This window comes from Fringilla coelebs (genome assembly GCF_963513975.1).
Source record: "Fringilla coelebs genome assembly, chromosome: 2".
NCBI classification, from domain to species: domain Eukaryota; kingdom Metazoa; phylum Chordata; class Aves; order Passeriformes; family Fringillidae; genus Fringilla; species Fringilla coelebs.
The window spans coordinates 69,944,664-69,962,768 of NC_140029.1; the positions used below are offsets into that span (position 1 = coordinate 69,944,664).

The 18,105-nt window shown below is 46.5% G+C and overlaps 1 protein-coding gene across 1 annotated transcript in view; it reads right to left on the minus strand.

Annotated features, from left to right (window-relative positions):
• Positions 1-7,074: 7,074 nt before the first annotated feature.
• Positions 7,075-18,105, minus strand: part of MTUS2 (microtubule associated scaffold protein 2) — a gene marked incomplete at its 5' end in the record, with an annotated part of 156,573 nt that continues 145,542 nt past the window's right edge. Inside the window, 6 exons of the mRNA XM_084201322.1 lie at positions 7,075-7,451; positions 10,384-10,481; positions 12,794-12,913; positions 13,245-13,343; positions 14,811-14,884; positions 16,627-16,732. Of these exons, the coding sequence (XP_084057448.1) occupies positions 7,235-7,451; positions 10,384-10,481; positions 12,794-12,913; positions 13,245-13,343; positions 14,811-14,884; positions 16,627-16,732 (714 nt within the window). The 3' untranslated portion in view covers positions 7,075-7,234. The remainder of the gene's footprint in view (positions 7,452-10,383; positions 10,482-12,793; positions 12,914-13,244; positions 13,344-14,810; positions 14,885-16,626; positions 16,733-18,105) is intronic.

Here is an 18,105-nt window from a genome sequence, read left to right on the forward strand (position 1 = left end):
CCCCAGTGTGTAGAAAGAGAACTGCTTCTGTGTGCAACTGCTGCTATGAAACCAGGCCTCACAAATGTCCTTCTTTCAGTAGCCCTGGGAATTACCTCCCGACAGATATTCTACTCAATTTTACATGGAGCAGGTTTTGCAGTGCTACTGTCAGGCATAGACCAGGATCTATCCTTCACCCTATGTGAGCTGTACCCTGTGTGTGTGCATACACAAAAAAAAGGTTCTCACCAATCACTAGATTTCCCCAGGTTAACAAAGCACCTGCAGGATTTGCATTCTTTAAAATATCAGGTCTTACCTTTTTTGTTTTTATTTAACTGGGTTTTTTAGCTACGTGGTCACATGCTTTTAAGCATGTCACTGCTGTGAAATGTTGGGAAGGTTTATGGTTGCTGATTGTCAGGTGAGCGATCGCTCAGCAGCACACAGATAACACCAGCAGGTGTTTCTCCTGACTGTACGCTCCACAGGAATTGCCAGTTTTAGTCAGGAAACCATGTGCTGCAAGTACTGCAAAGGCTTGAAAACAACGGGTGTCTCCAAAGAGCAGTGCTGCCTCTTTGCTGCAGAAATCACCAGTGGTGTGGCTGTAGTTGTGGGGATTGCCAGCAGAACTGAGCCAGCTCTGACAGCAAGTGCAGCCCTATGTTCCTCCCCCCGCATCAGCCTTCTGTGCTGGCTGCCTGGCATTAGCAGCTTTGGTTTGGCATTGGTGGGTGGAGCACATTCCTGCCCTGGGAGGGGAAGCGCAGGAGACTCCTCAGAGGCATGAAGTTCTGACATGAGCAATGCCTGGTGTCAGCCACCTGCCCAGGGGAGGCTGTGTGGGCGTGCAGGGACTCTTCAGTCCTGACAAAGTGTGCAGCCCAGAAAATACCCTTAAGTTCTAGGGTTTGACTTGCTGAGGGGAGCTTTCCCTCTGGGGCTGGAGATCGTCTCCAGAGCCTGTCTGTAGTGAAAGGTGGGAAATTTAGAGTTGAGACCAGGGTCTGTATTTGATTGGCAATGCCTTGGTTTTGGCTGTAAGATGACTTTTTTTAATTCTCTCTAATAGCTTTCCCTAGCCAAATTAATCCACTACCCTAAAAAGGCATATTAAAGCACCGTGAAGGTGAGCCATGCCCAAGTAATGCCACTGATTTAAATTAACGCTTCAGCTTGTACTGAAAAACAAATTGTAGAATTGTGGAACAGTTTGGGTTGGAAAGGGACCTTTGAAGATCATCTGGTCCAGCTTACCTGACATCAGCAGGGACATCTTTAACTAGATCAGGTTGCTCAGAACCCTGTCCAGCCTGCTCTCAAACACTTCTGGGTTGGAGCGTCCCAGACAGATACTGCAGAAATCCCCTTTCCCAATGTGAGCGGATGCTTTCCTAGGTGTCCTTCATACTACTGCCTCTGAACACTGGACAATCTTTAATTGGTTTGTCAGCATGGCCCTTGCTGATGAAGTGACAGGCTCTTGCATCTCTCATTGAGTTGGAGAACTGAACAGACCCCTGCATGACTTGCCCAGGATCTCACCAGGCATCTGATGCAGCAGAAGAGGGAACCAGACTATCTCCTGGATTTCATGGCTGGATTGTGGACCATTTCTTATGTTTTCAAGAGACTTTATAGCCTCTCTGCCCATTGAAGTGTTTTCATCTTTTAATTCTAGTACATTGGGAGGCTTTTCTTGACAGGATTGCAATTTGAGGAAGTGAAGGCAATGTGTTTATTGCCTCTTAGGTGCACTTCAGGGTTTGTTATAAGTGCAGCTTTCCCCACAGAATGAAGTTGGGGATCTGCTCCAGTCACTGGGTCTTGACCATCTGCCAAGGCTTTGCTCCTTGTGCATATACAAAGTCTTACTCAAGCAGGGAGAGATTAATATAGAAATTAAAAGCCACTAAGTCGAAGTCTATTTTGTTTCAACGCAGGCAAGCTCAACACACTCCACAGCCTCCCAAAAGGCACTGAAAGTGTGATGGGTGGGCAACAAGATGAAAACTCAGACAGGATCATAGTTTTGTATTGTACTAAAAATATAAGGATGTTTTTCCTACCTGGCTACCAGCTTCTGTTCAGTGAAAACATGAAGCTTGTGTCCTTACCAAAGCTTCATCTGCGCTGAGCAAGCCAAGGGCCTGGTGAAAAATCTTTCAGGAGGATGTTGTCAGGCACGTTCCCGAGGTGGGGTATGACCTGGTCCCTTTTTAATCCTTGTGGCAAAGCCTGAGCAGCTCTGTGGCTCTCAGCAGGAGGGCAGGGTGAAGGGGGCAGGGGATGGGGTGTTGAAACTGAGTGAACTGGAACACTGGGGAGTTCAGATGTTTGCTGATGAGCCTGAACCACGGGCAGAAATGTTCCTCTTATCATGTTCTGCAGCATGACACTTTAATGGAAACATTGCAGACCACAATCACTGTTCTGGCAGCCCCAGTCATATTGGAAGCACCCTAGAAAATGAGTCCATGGAAACTCCTAGCATGTGAGGCACTGTCAGGTAAGGCAGCTGACCAGCCCTGCTGCCAGGAAGCTAATGACTTTTGCTTTGTTTCCCATTCATCCCAGTTCCTGTGTGCACAGAAAACACGGCAGGACGTGCTGGTTTGTATCCGTCAGCCCACAGGTGCACTGGCGCACGGATTTATTATCAGGAATATATTACACTTATCTGTACATCATAATTGAAATAATACAAATTATCTTCCTGTAATCATTAGCCACATAATAAACGGGACCACAGAACTCCTGCTGCATGGGAAACTGTACAGAGGCTCCTCAGAGTGTCCATGGGACACAACCACCATCAGTGCAGAGACAAAATACCTGATTTTGCACTTGATAGTTTTTCCTTTCCTCCCCCCACCTGCCACCACCCCAAGCCTTTGCTGCTGTGCATCAAGTGAGTCAACCCGTCTGTGCCAGCAGTCACTGGAGGTGCAGTCCCTGTAGGGACCAATGGTACCTTCCCACAATAAAAAGGAGTTTTCTATGCCCTGCTCGCTGCTGGCTCTCCTGCCATCCCATGGCTGATACCTGCTCCCAGTGCCCATCTCTGGAACCCCTTGGGAGCAGCTGTAAGCTGGTTATTGCTGCTACACCCTTCTGCATTGAGTAAAGATTAACAAAATTAAATGGCTTCCTTAAAGACAGAGATGATGAAACTCTTTCTGCTTAACGCCGGCTACGTTCCCTCTGCTGCCAAAGACCATCCTCTTTCCAAATGGGAAAGTCCCCACAGTGGCCATGGCATTTGGGAAGTTTCCAGCCCTGCAACAGCAAACGCTTCCCCTCCCCAGCTTGGCCCTGGACCTGGGGACCTTCATTCCCTGGGAATGGCTGCCCCATTCACGGGCTGCTCCCTTCCTCCCACTGTCCAAGTGACCTGAGCTTTTCTTTTGCACCTAGTTTAGCATGCAGAGGCAAAGAAAGATGGGACAGAGGGAAAGTATAAAAAAGGAATAACCTTTTTTGGGGAAAAAAATCTGTTTCTGGGCTTGCACCAGAAGGAACCACTCTTCACACCCCCGACAGGGACAGGTTGCTGGGTCCCTCTGGTTAGGCAGAACTTCCTGCAGTTTTGCTAGTGATTGGGCAGGCTCCAGAGGATGTGCCAAGGAAGAATCCAGTGAGAGGCAGGATTGGGAGGCAAAAATTAGATGGGAAAGTGATTGGCAATGATAACAAAGGAGGATGGAGCTGGGTTCAGTCCCAGTTTTCCCACCATAAAAGCCCCACTCCCAATTCACTGCTGGAAGCATCTCTTAAATATGATTTTAAACCAACAAAGTGATAAGGAAAGCACCGGATATAAAGGGGAAAGATAAATAAATTACAACAGGTTCAGCTGGCCTGTCCTGGGCCAATAATATGCTTTAGTGCATTTAAAGTTTTGAATAGCATCAAGATAACAACTCCAGTTGTATCATCTCAACTATTTTTACAAAGTGTAAAAAGGAGAATCCTAGAAACTACCAACAAGCCACTCTGACTAATCTGCTGGCCCTCTGCAATGGTCTGAATGTGTTCGTGAGTGAGGGATGAGCAACTGATGTGATTTACCTGGACTGTGCAGGGCCTTTGACATAGTCTCACACAGCATCCTAAACAGCTTTGACGGATGGAAGCTGGATATGGAATTGGCTGGATGGTTGCATCTGGAGCAGCTCAATGTCCAGACAGTGGGAAGTGGTGCCCCTCTGGGGTCTGTATTGGGACCAATAGGTAAGATATTACTGTGTAATAGCTTAAATGACTCAGACAGTGGGATCAGGTGCATCCACAGCAAGTCTGTGGATTGACACCAAGGTGAGTGGTTCAGTTGGTACACTGGAAGGAGAGAATGCCATCCAGGGGGATTTGGACAGGCTTGAGAGGTGGGCCCACGTGAACATCATGAGGTTCAATAAGACCAAATGCAAGGTCCTGCACCTAGGCCGGGGGAACCCTTGGTATGAATACAGGCTGGGGGATAAAGAGATTGAAAACAGCCCTGCTGAGAAGGACTTGGAAATACAGGTGGATGAGGGGCTGGACATCAACCAACAGTTGGTGCTCAAAGCCCAGAAAGTCTCTTGTATCCTGGGCTGCATCCAAAGCAGCAGGGCAGGGGGCGGATTCTGTCCTTCTACTCCACTCTTGTGAGACCCAGCCTGGAGTGCTGCATCCAGCTCTGGGGATAAGAAGGACATGGACATCTTGGAGTAGGTCTAAGAGGAGTGCCACAAAGATCTTAGAGGGCTGGAGCACCTTTTCTATGGAGACACTTGCAGTTGTTCAGCCTGGAGAAGAGAAGACTTAGGGGAGATCTTTTAGCAGCCTTCCAGAACCTCAAGGGGGCCTATAAGAAAAATGGAGAGAGACTTTTTACCAGGGCCTGTAGTGATAGGACAAGGGACAACAGTTTTAAACTGGAAGAGGTTAGGTTTAGATTGGACAAAAGGAATAGAATTTTTACAATGAGAATGGTAGGAATAGGTTGCCTAGAGAAGTTGTGGATACCCCATTCCTGGAAGTGTTCTAGGCCAGGCTGGATGAAGCTCTGAGCAACCTGGTCTAGTGGAAAGTCTCCCTGCCCATGGCAGTGGGGGCTGGACTAGAGAGTCTTGGAGTTCCCTTCTAACACAAATCACCCTCTGAGTCTGTGATCTCACTGTCTCAGAATTCTGTTGGTGGAATGAAAGATGACAATGCTGTAGGTGTTGCAAATAGCTGCGCAGTTAGCAAATATCAAAATGATGAAAGTGGTACTTGGCAAGAAGGGGCTTTGTGTGCATGTGCGTGCTAGGTATCTATCTTTCAGGTTGCACTTGCTGGACACACTAAAATCTAGCAATGCATTTCAACAGTAGTAGCTGCTGTGGCATGATCTATTCTAACAAGATGCTCAATTTACTCAGTATATCACAGTACCATGCAAAAGCTGCTACAAAAATAAATTTCTCTAAAAAGGAGAAAAAAAAAATCATCTTTCTTTTTAACACTGTGGAACAGGCCACAGGTGCTTTGATGGTGGTTGAAGCTATATCTAAGCTGCAGTCTGTGAATCCTGAGTATTTCCCAGGAAAGCTGAAGCACAGCTCCCACTGGAGCAGGATGGCAGGGCTGTGCAGTGCCACCCCTGTGGGTGCAGGACCTCCTGGTGCCACCACGCACCGGGGTGAGAAAGCCGCTCTCCCTGCAGCAGTCCTGCACCTCAGGGATTTCCTCCAGGACTGTCACCCTGCTAACTTTGGCCCCAGTGCACAGAGCAGGCCTGCATGCAGGCTCTTTGCCCTAAGCTGGGTAGAAAAGCATCCCACAGATCTCTTTGTTTTTTAAATTATGCTCAGGGATATTTTTATCTTGTTAGCCATGCCCACGAGGGCCCTGCAGACAGTCTGACCCCAACTACTCCTCGGCCTCACCATCCCCTCAGGTGGGAGGTCACCCCAAGCCCGGGTGAACGTTTTTGCTTCTAGATGGGAAAGTTAAAGGTAGTTTAGCCCCTCATTTCCATGAATCTTCAAAGTGCTCTGTAACTCTGGGTAAGCTGTAGCAATGTGAAATAATGCAGATATGTGGAAGCAACGAAATTCTGACTTCATCTGCACCTATGAAGCTGGTTATGCTCTATTTGGCATTTGAGGTGGAAGGAGCTAGAGCCCCAGCAGATGCCCAGTATCTCATCTTACTATTGGAAACCTCTCATCCGGCGAAGGTCAAGGATAAGCAACTTATTTTCTCCTTCTTACTTCTGGGGCTTGAAATAAAACAAAATGGACAGAAACCTACAGCCAGAGATTTCGATTACATCCTAACCACGACAAGGTAAAACAAGATAAGATCTGACTTGGATTGAAATAAAGACACTAAAATTGAACGATGTTAACCAGTAACCTCTACCAAATTTGCTAAAACTCTCAGTTTTCTCATCTCTAGCCTATCTCCACGTACAATATCAATGCTAAGAGTTAAAAAGCAGTGGATGGTATGCATATCTTTTCTGGTGTTCAATGCAAAGGTGATGGTTTCGAAGGCAGTACTGTCTTAGAATTTCAAATTCGCTGGTGTTCATGTTACATAGAGTACCACTTAGTGGTCACTTGGAAGGCGCTTCTACTTCTGTGTAACTTTTTCTAGGTTGGGTATAAATACTCCTGGGAGGCTAAACAGAAATGCATTTTGTGTAGATACAAGTCTTAGGCACGAGTTAGAAAACTGCTGACTGTAATGAAAATATATCAGCACTTAGTAGTATCCAATAATATAAAAAATGTAATTCAGAACATCTGCAACTACATATATATGTGTGTGCGTCTATATATAGGTATAAAGGTACAATACATACATGTATATAAACACAGACACATATACAGAAATATTCACACAGTTTGCAACTAACCTGAAATACTGCAGCAAAAGTTCATTCTGATGAACCATTAATAGAGCATTTCCCAACTTTTGGCTCTAACCATAGTTAAAATGTTCACACATCGAACTAAACCTTTTGCTGTCCTAACTTTCTGCTGTTCTAGTTCTTGGCTATCTTTTTTGCTACCCTAATCAATATGTCAGAACCAAGAATTTCTGTGTGGGGACTGTAAGAGCACCCTGCCTAGTGTAAAGCTGTGCTGCTACTGAGCATGCTTGCAGCCATGAACCCTGGGCGCCTGTTGATGGTAGTATTTCCTTGGATGGTAACAATTTGCAGACTGGAAATGCATAAGAGGCAGGGAACCTTCGGCACACAGCTGCCTGTTCATCGCCGCAAGGTTCTGACTTTTGCTGGAGAGGAGTTCCCTGATGAGCAGCGATAAAAAGGAGTGGACGGTGCGGGCGGGAGTTTGACGGGGCTCACAGCGTCTCCCTCCTGCAGCTTCCAGAGCAGCTCCTCGTTAGTCCTGCTGAGCTTCTTCTTCTCCTCCACTTCTTTCTCAACATATTCTTGAAGATTTGCATTCTCCTCTGACAGTTGCCTGGAGAGAGAAGCAAGGCAACATATAAGGCACTCCAGGGCAAAGATGGTGGCATTCATGCGGCCACCCCTAGGGCTGAGCTGCCAAAGCTGTGGCACAGCTGGCCCCAGATCTCTTCACTGCTGGGTGAGAAAGTCATCTCCGCAAGTCATAGCTTACCCCTAGTGTCTGATTCTGCTTCCAGATGCACTTGTGGTGGGATGAGCCCCAGCCTTTCTCCCGGCCTTGTGGAATGTCAAAGTACAAAGAGGGTCGGCACCAGTTGCATCTATGATTGTTTCAACTTACTGCTATGGTATGCAAAAGAAAAGCAGTCTGGCCTTTCCATGCTCTGAATTTCAGCTGATGTCTTGATGCAGGACACAGCTCAGCTTCAAAGCTTTCCCTCTATTCTGTAAAAGGTCATGAGGTTATGGGTCCTTCTCCAGCTCCTTCCTCCTTGGTCCCAAAACAGCCTCTATTCCTGACTGCAACACCAGAGAAACTTCACCAGTAAGGACCAGGGGGGTGTTCTCCCTAGAATGCCCAGTAACTTCATGGCTTTTCTGGAGCTGGGGCGTGGAAATCTATGGGCAGGACAGCCTTAGTGAGTCTGCACTCATCAGCCTGGTTTCAAAACCTGACTGGTTTTGAAACAGATGGGGCAGGGCAAGTAGACTGGGGGACCTGATCGAGATGTGTTTTGGGCATGTGCTGACAACACCCATGTCCCAAAGGATGCATGCAGGAGCACCAGGCTTCTGCAGCCCCACTGTGCTTGGGCAAGAGCCAGCTCCTCATGTGATCAACCTCCAGCAGTTCTGGGCAGGCACCTCACCTGATTTACTGGCAATTTAGGGTTTTATAGGAATGAACAGGGAGGAACCCAACCTTCCCCTAGGTGTTTTCAGTGTTCAGGGTGGATTTTGGATGTGGATTTTGGATGCATACAAAAAAATTCTGTACAACTGCTTTTCTGGGTGTAGCCTGAAGGCTGTAGCACATGCCATGGACTGCTGGTGCACTCACCAGAAGTCTCTGAGAGGGTGGGGTTGGCACTTCTGATTTTGTCTAAAATACATTTTTTAAGAATTTTTGCTTTTTTAGCCTCAATTCCTACAGAAACGTAGTTCAGGTAATCAAGAATATGTCTCTTTCTTCTCCCAGTCCCCGAAAGCTCTGAACTGTGAAGTGAGCAGTGGCTAGCAGAGTCACCTTCATCTCTTGGGTGCTGGAAACTATCATTCTTCAGACATCCCCAGTCCAAAGGACCAAAGGAATGCTGGTTGATTTGGAGGGAGGATCTGAAGTGCTGGGAGATCAGATCATTTATTCAGGTTCTTGGGGAAGTCCCAGCAGGGGCTCTGTGGAGCTCTCGCATCCAAAACTGTGTCATCATCTACCTGAAAGGTTCTTGTCCTTCCCTTTGTACCTGCCCTTGTCCTTAATTGGAAAAATCTCTGTGGTGCACCCCTCACACCCCTCTAGGACTCCCTCCTGATTGTGCTGCAGAGGCTGGCTTCGCTGTTTCCCCTCCTTCCTCTCACTGCTGCTGGGCTGCCACGGCCACTTGGGCACCCAGACTGCAGAAATAGCGCTAATCCGGGGCAGCTCCCTGAGCTCATTCACACTGTGCTTCCCAGGCAGTGCCAGTACAACAGTAACCAGCAGTCAGGGTGCTCACTGCAGCTGGGAAAATGCATGCTTTAATAACTTCAACTTTAAAGCCCTGGCTGTCCCTCTAGCTGCCCCACAGCTGTCCCCAAAGAGTTACTTGTTGAAAATTATTCTCCTTGAAGTTGAGTTCCCAGGCTGACTTCGAATTCGGAATTTCTCCTGGAAGGTGTTTTTGAAAGCAACAAGGAAAGTGCTGCAGCTGGATGCCAGCAGGGAGTGGAGGGAGGGTGCTGTTCACCCAGCCAGAGACAGGGAGCTGCAATGCAGAGACACCAAGCGCTGAAGCAGGCACCTTGGCTGCTGTCAGGCGTGGAGAGACACTGCCACTTCCAGGCCACAATTCATCCAGCCCAAAAGCAGGCATCTCAAACTGGTCTGGGGAACCAGAAATAAAAATACCCAGTTTTCCTCCCCCAGCACAGAAATGCTGTAGACACCCAGCTCAGGCAGTGAGACGTGTACTACAGGTATTTACAATCAGGTGGGAGAAAACATAATTCTCACCCCAATCTGAATGTCAGAATATCTGCGTGCTGGAGACAATTTCAAAAGGCTGAGTCATTCAGAAATGAGGCATGAGAAAGACAAAAGCTAAAATCAGAGAGGAGACACTGGCAGTTTAAAAAAATCGGCTAAAAATTAAATTTTTGGCCAGTGGCATAATTTCTGGATGCCATGACAGCTAGGTAGCTGCAGTGCTGGGACAACACCAGCTCTAGTTTCTCTCTCTGGCACCCCTTTTCCCTGCTGTGGTCTCCAGCCTTACAGCATGATATAAACTCTCTGGGACAGGGACTGTCCTACCCTGCTCTTTATATGTCACCTAACAAGGAGCCTTGTCACCCTCTTCCCATTGTGACAAGGCTGTAAAAAGGCAGTACTGATGAAAAAACCTGCCAAAGGTTCATCCTGCCTGGGTTACAATGACATCCTTTCCCAGGATGTCTTTCCCAGGATTTTTCCATTTGGCATCCTCATTACCCACTGACTAACAGGTGTCAGGGCACTGATACTGAGATCAGAACCACTGGCAACCTTGTTCTCGGCAGCATGTCAAAATCATGGAAATACACACACAGATACATGGCCTTCCTTATGTTAAAGGAAGCAGACCCCTATATAAAAATATTTTTTTAAGAAAACAAGCAGACCAGAACACAAGTACATTTTCAGGAGGAAATAAGTTTTTCCCCTTCTGAAATAAGTGTCAGCCTTGGACAATGAGGACCTGGGGCCTCCTTTCAAGCTCAGACAGATTGCAAATACCAGCACAAACCTTGTTATGACAGTATTTTGCTCAATCCTGGCTCTCAGTTCTTCATTCTGCTGTTGCAGCATGGTGATTTTTTCTTCCAGTTTTAAATTTTTTTCAACCTGCAGCAAAAGAAGGTTTGTTAAGTCCGAAGAACACTCAGCACCTGATCCAAGATAATTTGTTCCATATTAATCTGTGGAGCAACTTCTAAAATTTGAGGATGGGTGGAGGTGGTTTTCTGGACTGCAGCTGAGACTTAGAGACCTGACTCACACCACATCATACTGTGGAGTACCTGGGGCCATCAGCAGAGCACTGAGCAGGGGCAGAGCTGAACCAGCCCTTACTTAAAACTGAGGAGGAGGGTTTTAGTTTTGTTCAGTGCAAATGATGTTTTCCTCAGTGGTGCCCCACAGCTTTTGTGCCCCAAGGAGCCAGCGTTACCAGAGGCTGGAGAAAGCGCTGGTGACACTTGAGGAGCACCAGCACAGAAAGTTGCCCAGCACTGTAGTATGAGAGGTCAGCCTAGTGATGAAGGAGGAGGGCAAGATGAGATGATGTTCACCTTCCAGACATTGCAGTCTGACATCCAGCCTCCAGGATTATGATTCCTCAGTTATGGAGAGGAAAGAGTCACCCACCAGCAGCCCTAGAGTGCTGCTGCATTCTCATGAGGCAGGCTGGCCTCTGAAGACTCTTCTCACTGCTGCTGGCAATGTCAGCTTAAATGACAGGCTTAAACCAGATGTTTAAGTTGTAATTAATTGAAATTAATCCTTTCCCAAGCACGGGTAGCTTTTATTCAGCACAGTTCAAGGGCAGAGTTTGAGGACATCAGTAGCAGTGTATTAGTAAGATATTTACAGGCATGTTCCACAGCCTCAGGTACCCTGTTTTCCCCAAGCTTTGAAATTTGACATACTTTATCACCTTAGTCCTTGGTTTTCCAGCTGACAAATCTTGCTGAATTCAACACTTTTGAAAGAAAACAAGATAGCACAGGGTAACCTTATCTCTGTGTGAGCTTGGTTATTGAATTTCCCAACCTTTCATAAAGATCCAAAATATTGTGCACTGGGGATAGCAATAACTCACACTTAATGGTGGAGACATCAGTTTTAGGTTGTGTTTTCTGGTCTCTGCAGGTAATTGTAAAGGATACTCCTGATTCTCAGATATTCTGGTCTGTCCCAGTTTATTTTGTTAGAACAGCACATGGATTCTGTCCCTGTTTTGAAATGCTCTGAGAGAGGAGTCACCATCATGGGCTCCCTCTCTGCTTCTTCAATAGTTTTCTCAAGCAGTAGCTATGCCACCTGCATTTCCAGCCTCCCTTTCAGCTGCCAAGGAGCCAAGGCTGACCCTGTGTTTGAAATGCCCTCTTGCTCCCTTGTGAGGCTCCAGAGCATTTGGAGATGTCCTGTAGGTGCTCTGGCACTTCCAAAGGTGTATCTTGAAATGGAAAGCAGTTGTGCCTTTGGGCCACAGCAGACCCAGTGTTTTACTGTGATAAAAGGCAGGAACAGGACTGTGCACTCTTATGCAGTTAATGAGCAAAAGCAGCTAAAGGACCAGGAATTATATAGGCTGTTGTTTGGGATTTCCCCCCCCCCCCCCCCCCCCCCCCCCCCCCCCCCCCCCCCGCAGTGTTTCCAAATCCTGGCTTAGCTCCAAGAGTAGCACGTTGGCAGGAGCAGAGATAATAAGCCTCAGTTGCAAAGAGGCACTTTTCTCTGCATCCACTTACTAAAGCATCTGTTCAGCAAAATAATCACCAGAGTTCTCAAATTTCCCTGTAAATGGAAACAAATCTTGCTGAATGCTGTGCTGAACCAGCTGCCACAGCTCCCAGCTGAGGTATTGCCTCATCCTGTCACCACACTCTATTTTACTGTCACTGCAGGTTATGCCGTACGAAATGAATCCCCTTTCCCACAAAAAATGTAATTGATGGTGAACTGGAGAGTTCTTCATTAGGGAATCCCACAAGCAAAGGAGGAGAAAACAGCATAGCCTGCAGAAAAGCATTACTGGAGGGCTGGAGAGACTTCTTCTAGACTAAGCATTGCTAGGGACTGCTTGCTGAGTATTGCTGATCCACACATAGCTCCCTAAATGCCTGCAGGGGCAGCAGCAAGACACACCATGGCTCAATCTTCCCCCACGTGCCCTCTCCAACCCTGATTCCTGCAGGGGCATATGGTACAGGCTGGTGTACCCTGCCACAAATTTCCTTTTCCCCCATTCTTCCTCCACCACTCACCTCACTGTCTAACCTAACATGCTGAGCAGGTACTGTATGAAGAAGCAATCCAGATTGATGGATGTGAACCTCTTTGACTGTGTCTTGCCCCAGCCTCCCCTTTCTTAAGCTCATCTGCTGTAGCCAAACTTCTCCTTTATTACTTCTGTAGGAAAAATGACAACTGACCTGTTTTTCTAGCTCCATAATCATCTTCTCCTGCTGGTGAATCTGGAGGTTCTTCATTTCCAGAACATGTTTTAAGCTCTTCAAATCTTTTTCTAAGTGTAGATACGGAGCTCGCACAATCTAGGAAATAGATCAGGGATTTGGATATGTCAGCCATACATACATCTTCTGCCATAAGACAGAGATTCCTCTATGTAACCCTGTGGTTTAGTAGAATCAGTGGTGTGAAAACTACCTGGACCTGATCCCCTGCAGCCCATTTGACCCCTGATATTATCTTCCTTTTGACTATGATTCGTGACTCTTCCTCAGAGCTCAATAATTGGGGTCTCAGCTGGGACCTGCCCCCTGCCCCTGGAGTGAGGATCCAATTGCTCTTCATTGAATCAGGCGATGTGAAATACTTAGAAACACGTATCTTGATGCCTGTATAGTTAGAGTGGTCATCTACCTTCAGCTGTTCCTCAGTGTTTTTCTTCAGAGCCTCTTCAAAACGGTCTGCTTTGGCCTTAAGAGATTGATTCTGGAAGGTGAGGGTGTCTATCTGGTCCTGGGGGGGAAACACACCAATTAACACATCAGCTATGTTAGCAGCCCACTCACATTCATATGAGTCAATCTGCACTGCCAAACCGGGCAGTGGTTTATCAGGGAAGCTAAATAAGGCTTAGACACCCCTGTAAGGTGATATTTTTTTATGCCAGGCCACTTGAACATAGAAAGGGTATTTGAGAAGTCTCAGGGAATCACAAAATCCCTGTAACACCTGTGGCCGATGCTAAATCACCCCATCACCTTGTGCTGGATGAGAACAGACATGTCCTTCCTTGGAAGAGCTGGCATTTATATCACATGCATTTGTGTGGTCCTTAGAGTCCAAATGAGGCAGGAGATACCTGTTTCCTTCCCCTTTCTAAGCTTCTAACATGGTAACAAGCAATGATGAGTTAGTGGTGTGGAATTTAAATGATCATCATTTCATCTCAGAGCTATACGTGGGAACAACATGTTATTTTAAGCAATCATATTTCTGTTACCATCAAAGGCATTTCTGCCTATACAACACCTGTAAAATCCACAGTTGCCGTGAAGATGGTATTTTTATCTTTCACAGTTGTGATTTCTTGTCTGGAACATTACATCAGCCCTTATTGCAAAACTGCTGACATGCCTCGAGCTGTCGCAGCAGTGCAACAGTATGTGCTAGTCAGGGCGTTTAAAAATTGCAATTCATCTCTGCCCGTGAAATCAAACAGGGCTTGCAGTAATTGCTCTGGCATCTTGACTTGTTCACACATTTCCAGCCTTAGCTTGTGTCACAAGGGTGCAGTTCTGCCCTCCACTCCTTGTGATTTCTTCATCCAGGGAGTGAGAACAGCACGGGTTTTTAGAAGGATTGGATGACTTTGACCTTGGTGTTAAACAGTGGGCTGTGGGAGCTGCGATGTGCAGGGCTGACCCTGCCCATCCACAGGCTGACTGCACGGCAGGGCAGCGCTGGGGCAGCCCACATCAGGGACTGCCCTGCCCTCCGGTGGGGCTGGAGGTGTGTCTCCGGCGTGGGACCGGCTTTCCCACATTCGGGCAGCAGGGAGGAGGTGAAAGCACAGACACAGGTACAGGGCCAGGCACGGAGGTGCCACCATTTCTGAGCCCTGGGGGTGCCAGCTGGCGGGTACCATGCACACAGGGTGATGCCCGCAGCCACTGCAGGGGCCAGAGTCCTCCCCATCAAGCAGGGAAGAGCTCAAATTTGCCAGCAGACAGCAGGGTCAAAAAGACATTTCTTTCTTTACCCAGATGCCTTTAAGTCCCTCTAAGTTTTCTCTCTCTTGTGAATCAGCCCAGGGGGAGGAAAAATCCCGAGGGTTTGCTGCTCTATCCCAGTTTGGACAGGTGGAGCACAGGAGGTACCAGAGCTGGCAGGAGGCAAGAGCCTGGTGTGCTGGCAGTGGGCAGCGTGTCCAGGGCTGCTCCCCTGCACCAGCACAGGGTGGGAAACAAAGAAACTGCTCACCTGGAGTGACAGACGCAGCTTTTCAAAAGTCTCCTCTAGTTGTGCCTTTTCCAGTTTGTGAGCAGTATTCAGTTCTGGAGAGGTTACACAGACATGAATTACTGAGCGAAGTCCAGCAAACCAGGGTCTGAGAGCACACATGTCATGAGCCAAGTGCAATTTGGGATGCAGTTGTAGGACATGGATATGGAATAGGAATAGGTAGCGATATGTTCTGTGACCTTAGGTAAATTGTTCTGAAAATCAGAGTTTCCTGATCTTTCACTGTTTGCAGATACCTCTGTTTCTATGTAGCCAGATGCTGACTTTTCAGATCTGCTCAGAATTCTCAGCTCCCAGGCACTCTGATCTGAAAAGGGCCAGTTTGACAATAGGCCATTTGCCAGTTCAGAGTGAGAATCTCTAGATCAAAGGATTTAAAACTGGATACATTTAAAAGCTTGGGTTGCAATTTCTTTTGGGGGGGATAAAGAGGAGAGCCACCACCTGAGATGCAAAAATACAAATGGCAGTGCTTCTCCCCAAGCTGGGGTAGATAAGCTAAGAGGTTTATTCCAGTAGTGAGACAGAGAAGACAAAATACTTGATTAAAGGTTTTTCTGCTAGAATATCTCACCCTGGGTGTACTAATAACCAAAAGTGTAATAAACAAAGTGAAATAAAGTTTAATCTCTAAAGCAATGGCATCCAATCATAATTCAGTGCAGTAGTAGCAGATGTTTTTTTAGTATATGGACACTGTGTTTTTGCGTTTTCCCTGCCAAGGCCAAGGGTTCTGCCCCCTAACCCCTGCTCAGCAGCCACAGTCGCAGCAGCCATGTGTGACACCCCGCTCCAGCGGCTGCAGTGCCTTTTCCAGGCACAGGAGGGCATTTCACACCCGCACCAGGAGCACGGAGCACAAACTTCGGCCGCCGGACCCTTGATGAACCGCAACTGAATTTTATCATCAGAAAGGACTGAAAAATCGGAGAGATAAGAATATCCTCAAGCAAGAATCAGCTTTTTGCTTATTAATTTCCAAAATTGCATTTGTTAATTTACCAGTGCTATGCTAGACACCTTTTCTGCCCATGAGAGAAGGGAATAGACTGTTCTCAGTTCACGTTATGCTCTGGACCCTGTCTCCAACTGACACAATGCAGAGCTAAGCAATATGGCTCGGTCTGGGAAACATGGGAAAACCTACTAGAGATATTTAAAATGTAGGAAAAAATAGGGAGATTGTATAGATTACTGTTAAATGTCAGCAAAAGCATGCACAAGGGCAAATGTTTGATACTGAACTGGTGGGGAGGGAAGAGCTCTGTCTGCAGCATCAATCCTGTGGCCAAATTGTACCACAAAATAAAGGTAACAGTGCTGAGGTGCAGATTTGCAGCAGTGAGAGGCTTTGGTCTACTCAGCATGGTCAGAAGTTTGCTATTGGAAATAATGAGTTTTGTTTTTAGAAGCACCTGTGGGTATTTGAGCACCTAAATTCAGAGATATCCCAAGAGCTCTATCCTCCTGAGCATCTGAAGATTAAGCTCTTGAAAAAGCATGTGTGAGAGATGATGTGAAATTTGGATTCTATTTTCAGCAACACATAGAGAAAGCCTTATCTTTGACCCAGAGATGCCCCTCAGATAATCCCAGGTCAAAGTTAGATGCTGCAGACTGCAGACATCTCTCCCTCTGGAGAATGAATCTGGTGGTCCACCCCACCTGAAAGCACTAGACCAATACAAATTTTCTGTGTAATCTGCTCTGGTCACTACAGCATTAATTCCTGCTCTGGAACAGCTGTGTAGCTGCTGGGCTGTCTTTGGCTTACCTTGAATCTTGCAGTCATTCTCATCCCGCAGTACTGTAATGGCCACTATGTGGTTATTCTCCAACTGTGACATTGCAGCTTCATGTACAGCCGTGAGATCCTCCACCTGTTCCAGCAACAGTGAGCACAGACATGGACACATGGTTAGACAGGCTGTGGCACGCTGACAAGCCACTGCTGGAGAGCTACAGTAAGCTGGAGACAGCAAAGGGATCCTCTGAATGTGACATTTCCAGTACCTAAGTCAGTTTTGCCATGTTGATGCCTTGAGTGGTAGTGTGCGGTCACTGCTGATGGTATTTTTGTTCTTTTCACTTAATGGTGATGAAGAGGTACATGAGAAAGCAAAAGGTCAAAAAGCCCTTAGGTGGAGATGCTGTTTATTAAATGTTCAGAAGTCTTGATATTCTATTTATCTAAATTATAACAATGAGCACACAGCCCATGGCCGTCATGGGAGTGAGGAGTGCAGCTGGAAGAGGGCTGTGTTCCAGAGCACCCTTTGGGTTTGGGACTCCTGCAGTACCCTGTTTGTTACTAGACTTGGCTAAAGGCAAAATGAGATACCTAATGATGGTCTTTTGATATCAATCATCAAAGGAGCTACAATAGAAATCCCAATGAAGACTGAGTCAATGGTCCAGAGCACTTTCTGAATGCAATGCATCAATTTGATTTTCCAGGGTTTGTAACCACAATGATTTTATTCCCTACATTTAACACAATATTATCTGTGATATCTGGCAAGGCAGAGGATCAAACTGTTTTATATTTACAGTGAAACAGCTGTTCTGTTCATGGCTAAGTGACTTGACTCTAAGTGACTTGACTTGCTCACAGTTATGTAAATAATGGTAGAAGTTTACTTCATCTGAGTTTGCCTTGACTGGAAAAAATGTTATTTCACTGCTTTTAGTTGTCAAATATATGTATTAGGTAACCCACCAGAAGCCAAATTTCCAACCATATTGGGGAAAACATACTCTTAGAATGAAAGTTGGGCATTTAACATAGAATTTAAAATTATCCAAACTAATTTTCATAATAATGTGGGAGATAACTCGGTGGTGAAAACTCTTTCAAAATAATGGGGACCCAGCCTGCTGATGTATTGCATGACAGAGCTGAGAAAGGTGGGGGGCAGATGACTCAAAGGGCTACTAATGGGGTAAGGACTGTCACCTGGCTTTTCCCAGAGCACAGTGTCCTAGTTTATGATGTCTGTAAACTGCAGCCTCAAGTTCTGCCATGTTCTTTACCTCACCCTTGCTGAAGCCTTTATTTGTACTCTAATTGCTTCTCAGCTGAACAGCTCCTCCTAGGAATGATTATCCTCAATTCCCCCACCCTCAGATGGTTAAGGGGTCTCCTCTTGCTGCCACCATCCTTGACAAGTTATTGATCTATAAAGCCAATTAAATATGTTCCAAATTATCTGTAGGGATTTTTCTACCTTCTGTGTGTTTCATATCCCCATCC